Genomic DNA, 6,860 nt, shown 5'->3' with positions numbered 1-6,860 from the left:
CCATTCTGTATCCTTCTTAAGGACATTCGACAATGGCCGTGCCATTTCCGCACGATTTGTGCTATGCTTGTACAAGTAGTTGGCGAGGCCAAGCCACTTGCGCAAGTTCTTTTGGTTCTTTGGGATCGGCCCGTTCACAATGGTCTTAACCTTAGCGGGATCCGCTCGAACGCCACGCTTCCCAATGAAGCACCCTAAAAGAGTATTTCTTTCGCGCCGACGATGCACTTATCGGCATTAGCATACAGCTCATTCGTGCGCATGCACACTAGCACCGCTCTCACATGAACAATGTGGTTTTTCTCATCTGTGTTTCCGTGCACAGTGGACGAAAGTGTCGTCGAAGTATGTCTGTGCATACGTCAGGTAGGGCCTGAACAATTGCGTCACAAGACAATCTAGTGTTGCTGGTGCATTAAACAGCCCTTGGGAGTATCACCAGCCACTGCCATGTGGCAGGGATTCAAGTGGCCGATATTCAATTAAATCTCCAACTGCAAAATCCGCAAATAAGGAAATAAAACAAAAAAAGAATATAAATCCGTACAAAGCAGTAGTATAATAAACATTTTTCGCAAAAAGTGCTGTTGAGTGGCCCTGTTTTGGACAACTCGTTAGCAGCAATTGCAATTTGTGCATCACCTTCGCGAGCCCGAACCTATAGATAGTTGAATGCATCACGAGCAGATTCGCGCATCGGAAATGCGTAACATTGAGGATCATTCGCCTTTGAAAAGAGTGGCGGAGCTCATAAGTTGTCACAATGAAAGCGACTTCACATGCCGACCCAGAGCGGACTTCAATAAGCTTAAAAAAAAGACGACAAAGTGGAAATAGTGCAATTTTAGATTGTCGTCTGCTACTATTGACTCGGAAATGACTCAATCATGCGCACGTCATCACGTCGTGGATAGATCGACCAAGGTGCTTTTCGGTTTTTCGTGAATGCGTACAGCAGTGGTTAACGCACTGTTAAAGGCACCGCTCCCACTGATTCTCGATGAGCTTATGAAATTACTTATATCTTGTCAGAAGATGAGAACGCATTTTGAATGAGTTTTGTTCCTCTTGATCACCTCATTATTGCTATCAAAGTTATGGGTCTCCGGTTGTCACCACGATCGCCCTAATTGTTCAAGGCTGCGTATATTGGCAAATTTCGTGCCAACGAAGACTTTGTGTCGATAAATTCGTGGTCACGTACACACGGCACCGCGTTGAATCGTTTGTTTTGTCCAAGTCAGCAGTGCGAAATGTTGAAGTGATGTTGGCTAATGCATTTTGCTCTCGCCTCGGTCGATTGAATCATCGGGTGAACTAGCAAACAAACTTAACTTACATGATCAGGAGATCAAAAGTCCTTTTCGGTTTTGCGCTTATGACGCGGAGGTTGTCGTCGACTAATTTTTCGGAAACCTAGCCAAAAGACGCACTGATTGTCACTCGTGTTATGATATCTTTCTCACGACCATCACTTCATGCAAAGTGTGTGCTAAGAGCTGTGGGTGGCGGGTGACAAAAGGTGGCTCGCTTCGAGGCACAATGAGTCGCGTTCGTGCGAAAAAAAGTTAATCGCGATTGCGTTTGTGCAGCAATAGGGGCTTCTCTTACCTTGTACGTTTGACGACCAAAAAAATATTAATAGTCCAATTTAATGCTGGCTTTCGACAAGAGCATCGAAATGGTTATACCTGACACTTTTGCAAAGCAGCAGATGCGCCTATCACGAATCGTACAACAAACAGTATCGCTCCGAAACGACAGGCAAGTTTGTATAACGTGCTTTGTTGAAAACAAACACCATACACAGTAAGCTAAAAATATTTTTTTTACCGGCAGTCATTTAAATCGGGATCAGTTTTCGAAGCTGGCAACTGCCTGTTCATCGTCGAAGACTACTAGCGCATCTTTGTCTAGTGCCTTTAATTCACATTCCAGAACCATCTTACTGGTAATTTGGAACTTAGACACAAATTGCACACCACAATTTCCAAAGTAATGATTGCAGATTCTGACGAGTTCGTCATTACACTGTCAAAGAGACAGCGTTAAAATAGAAAGCGACCCTGCACTTGTCAGTTAAAGCCAGACGTTTGAAGATGCGGATGTGGAGTTGTCTCGAAAAAATATGGAAAGGCATCCAAGTGGGTCGTCAAGGCTCTTATTCAGTCGAACGTCTTGAAAGCTTTAATGCGTACTGCCAGGTTACTTCTCGCACTCGTGTAATTCTCCTGTGCTTGCTCACTCCGGTACCTACTCTAGCTGTAGCGATCCTGTTGGAATGCCTACCGCTTCGACACCCTTCTGAAGGATGGAAAGCCAATTGGATGTTCTGGGTTCGTATGACAATAGCATTGTTTATAATGTCTTCAGCAAGTAATTTAAGTTTCGCAACATTTATTCCGGATCTAGAGATGTCGCATGTCAAGAACTTCACCATTGCTTTTTTGCTAACAGTCATGACCGTGACTACCATGATATTACTCTCTATCAAAATCGGATTCCCTCTTCCATTTACTGAACAAATTGGAAACGTGGTGACTGCAGTCTACATTCCGGTGCTTTTTGTCCTTGTGTTGGGCAAAGCACCATTCGCGAATAATTCCAATTGTCGGCCATACTTTGTGCGATTCCGACGATGCCAGCACGCGTATATGGCTCTCGCTATCATATACCCTTACTACAAAGCGCTTTACGATTTGATACCTTTACAGTATCGTAAATTTACAATACTCATGCTGCCGATATGGAAGTTTGGGGCTAAATATGTCGTGATAGGTGCCACACGTGAATTAGAGGATTTCATGCCGCAACTTTTAAGTTTTACTGTGGATTTGTATAGTTCGCTTTTAATGTCTGTTTGCATGTCAAGCGCTGGATCTTTATTTCTGTCTTCATTATTTATTGTTGTCGATGTGGGACAAACAATACTAAAATTTCACGAATTACGAGCCAATGCATTTGTCGTAGTGCAGTTACTAAACCAACAACGTTTGTCTCAAGGCTTTTTGCAGTCCGAATCATCGACTGAATCGCTGGAATTACTTGCAATGATTCTTGTGGTGACGCGAGATCCCTGCGCTAGTAATATAGTTTCAATGCGTGGTGTGCGATTGCATGCATGTCTTCCCCATCCGCTTCCAGAAGAACGACTCAAGCAACTACAAATTCTCGAGGCATCAGGGTTATATTGTAAGAATGACACAAACAACCCGCGATCGGCTCGCCAATGTAATTTCATCTCTCGTTGTTATAATCGCACTTTGGTCCAGCCGATCGAACCAAATCTCGTGAATATTTCAACGAGACAGTCTACACAAACAGTTGCTTATCATTCTGAAGTCTCTGATGTGAAAGCAAAGAATGGCAAACGATCAAAAGAGCTTGTTTTGGAAGGACTCCAATTGTTGTTCCATTGTGAATATTTGGCACTAGTGGAATACATTGAATGCATTGTTCCTACCGTATATGTCACGTATATGTCAATACTCGAGATGCTTCCAAATATCGTTTATTATCCTGGTGGTGCTGGTAAATGGGGCGTTTTTGCTATACTGAACATTGTGCTGTTTGCTATGTTCGAAATTGGGTCTTTCTTGTTTTTAAATCACTTTATACAGCGCAAATTTAAGGTATCTCCTATGTATCAGGTCGCATTCGTATTTGAAACGCAGATGTATCAGGTCCAATCAATGTTATATATATCGCTGGTTCTCTTACTATCGTACGAGCTTGCTCATCAGGGTATGTCACTTACCTTTTTACATTTGCATGGGCGGGGTTTAACATAATTGCTGCAAATTTCATTTAGGTGTTGACTTCACTTTTCAATTTAATTGGATCCGATAACAAGAAATTTGAAGCTCAAGGCAATACCTTGTACAAAAAGTTATAAAACGCGGATCATAGGTCGGAAAGCTTATAGTCATGTGTAAAACGTAGCTGCATAGTGGCACGATACTACCACTATGATCTATGACACACACCAACTATTTGACGAGTTAGCGACTTCAAACTGAAACAGTTTCTAGGAAATGCTCTCAAACTATTGCAGATTGAGGCATCACACTTCCGATCCGCATTTACTTTTCTCGATCATCGCAAGAAGACTAATCATTACTATTGTACCTTACTCATGAAAGTGTAAGTAAGGTATTAGCAATCACAGTCGTACTTTTGTCAATAAGTGAGTTTGTACACGTACAGAATATCTGATCAAACTTCAAGAAGATGGTGCTAGCTACACGTCAAGTCATAAAGACACGCTCTATTATGAAAAGTGGTGAAATATATATTTCCATCTCTCAAAACATAGCTAACTAAGAGTATTGTTAATGGGCTCTCCTGGTAAGTGCGTTAGAACCCAACATAGTCTCGTTTTATTAGCGCGGACAAATTGAGTCCAAGGTTTCTATGTGAAAGTGAACAACAATTCTGTTGCATCTGAAAGCATTTTATGAGCGAGTAGTAACCTTGACGAGGTTAAAACATGCGATATGCAATACGTACCTGTCAAAGTGTATGTCTTCTGCTGATCTCAACGAAATCAAATACAAGAAGGGCGATGGGCTAGACTTGGTAACCACTTAGCCGGAAGTGCTCGCCAGCTATAAGAGTAACCTGGTGCGGCACGCCCCGACCGGCGCTGATCGTAAAACAGATGAAGCTCATCGTGAGGCCGCTGATCTTGAGCATTCATGCCTTTGTGCGCAGGGACGAACAGATCTCTGCTTCCAAGCAATCTACGTTGACATTACCATGAATTGATTGTACTCTAAACGAAGCACTGCTTGCGGTCTCCAAGCCAGGAGGCCAGGCACTAACCCGCAGTTCCTCTGTGAAAGAATGGTTGTCGACATGGAATCTTGCGGCATATGTTGTGTGTGTTTGCACCGCCCAACCAGGATTATATGGCCAATTCAATCTTCACGTCCAGCATTCAGGGGATAGTAATACCATTGAGCGCTGACTAAAGATTATAATATTTTATCACTACAGTGCGACAGACCCTCGCGGAGGCAGTGATAGCTAACATCTTGATGAAGGATGTAACGAGGTTACACGTAACCTGGTAATACGGGTATGTGTCACACGAGATGGGCATGGTGTGACTGAACCCAAACAAGAACACGGTATGTGGCTGGGGAGCCAGTAGTTATGCATGTATTTAGATTTTACTATATATATTAAGGAACATCTATACATTTTAAAATTAGGCGGCTTTGCCGCAGATAATACAAATAAATACAGTTTACATTTTAAACAGAAGAGTTTGTTAGCCCTAAGTTAAGTTTCAAACTACTCTTGGAGGTAGCGGATTGCGATCCGCTACACTCGTACTGGTTCTTGTGAAGAACGTAAGGTCTGTGACCTGAATTACGCTTCCTCTAAGCGCAAACCTTTGGCAGCCCCGCTGCACAGGATGCCTGCCTGTGCGACTCTTATTTTTTTGAAGGAAGTGATGGTGTCGCATTGATATGAAATATCGTGAATGCCGTACTCTACCAATATGCTATCGATTGCGAGGAGCAAAAGCGGTAATAAGAGTGGGAACTCTTGATTGGGTTAGATTTAATGAAATCTCAGCCGTATTTAGCAGATTCACGGTTTAAAGTGCACCAAACCTCTATACCTTGCGGGCTTACTTCGCTCTCGACTTGGAGATACGAACGGCTTTGCTTCCGGGCAAGATTATCCAATGGACCGTCGAGGTATAATGTTGAAAGGGCAGGGTGGGATACTAGGATAAGATCCTCCTCCTGGGTTACTTTATTAAGTGCGGGTTCATCCAGCAAAAATATGGGTTTTGCAAATTGGTCAATGCCTTGTCTTCAAATAACGTGAGAAGGTTGCTGGCACAAATTCAGTGCAAACAATGCTGATCTGGCGTGGTCCCTTACCAATATTCGGTAAATGGAGCCGAGGCGCAGCAAAATATCAGTCATTGTGGCTATTAAAATTGCGTCACGCTTGTCCCGATCGAAACTATTCTAAAAATATGTCGTCTTTCCATGTCATCTGTTACGCATCAGTCTTGGGAAAGGGCGCGCTTTACTTAAAAAAGAATCCAGCTGATATTTATGTTTGGTTGCGTTTGAGTTTTTTGAAATAGCAGAGAAAGACAAATCCGTTCTTGACAATAAATATTTTGTAATGAAGTAAGCTTCCGTTTAGTTCAAGTTTCAACTGCTTGGCTCTAAGCCGTTTGTGATCGACTTAGCTCGTGCGTCGTTGTCCACTCCAACGTCGAATACGTCTCTCATAGAAAGTGGCGAGTTGATTATCCTTCTTTGGCGAGTACGCCTTTGCGCTAAAGTATAAGTCGAGTCGTATCACTGCGGTTGCCGATGCGCTATCGCGTCGCTTCAGCTATAAAATTCGGCATGTCACAATGGTGACATCGCCAATGATCAGGAGTCCGCCTGTCGATCAGGAGATATGTATAGCGAACGAGCATGACGCACCTATGTTGCGCTACTCAAAGCTTCAGAGAAGATGCTTCGGAGCTCAGATTTTGCTTCATCAAAGCACGCGGCGGTATTCCAGCATTTCTTTGTCTATAAATTAGGGTTTGCTGTATTTACGCTAGCAGAAGTCTGGTCACTCCAATTACAATAAGTTAATCTTCCGCCATAAAGATATGAGGCTTCAATCGCTACGTACATTGGAAGATCACAAGATAATTTTGATGCAGAAGTACGGTTCCATCGGTACAGGCGTGAAAATTTCTTAGTGATCTCACGGGTTGCCTCTTATTTCCGGGACCTAACCCGTCAGTACTTAACATCAGTGTGTTTCCAATATACAACACTACAATCGTATGTAATACGTAGTGTGAGAATAACAACCAACCTGCCCCG

The 6,860-nt window shown here is 42.9% G+C and overlaps 2 protein-coding genes across 2 annotated transcripts; both read left to right on the top strand.

Moving 5' to 3' along the window:
* Nucleotides 1-2,311: 2,311 nt before the first annotated feature.
* PHALS_02815 (uncharacterized protein) lies at nucleotides 2,312-3,849 on the top strand (the record flags this gene model as incomplete). Its single annotated transcript, XM_024717265.1, has 3 exons — nucleotides 2,312-2,336; nucleotides 2,413-3,744; nucleotides 3,812-3,849. 3 exons carry the CDS (start codon nucleotides 2,312-2,314, stop codon nucleotides 3,847-3,849), a joined length of 1,395 nt encoding a protein of 464 aa, XP_024582781.1.
* A 1,628-nt stretch (nucleotides 3,850-5,477) lies between these two features.
* On the top strand, nucleotides 5,478-5,749 carry PHALS_02814 (uncharacterized protein; the record flags this gene model as incomplete). Its single annotated transcript, XM_024717264.1, has 2 exons — nucleotides 5,478-5,537; nucleotides 5,600-5,749. The coding sequence occupies 2 exons, from the start codon at nucleotides 5,478-5,480 to the stop codon at nucleotides 5,747-5,749; spliced, it is 210 nt and encodes a 69-aa protein (XP_024582780.1).
* Between the last annotated feature and the right edge of the window lie 1,111 nt (nucleotides 5,750-6,860).

This window comes from Plasmopara halstedii, assembly GCF_900000015.1.
Source record: "Plasmopara halstedii genome assembly, contig: Scaffold_2061, whole genome shotgun sequence".
Taxonomy (NCBI): domain Eukaryota; phylum Oomycota; class Peronosporomycetes; order Peronosporales; family Peronosporaceae; genus Plasmopara; species Plasmopara halstedii.
This window is presented reverse-complemented; position numbering and strand designations above follow the sequence as displayed.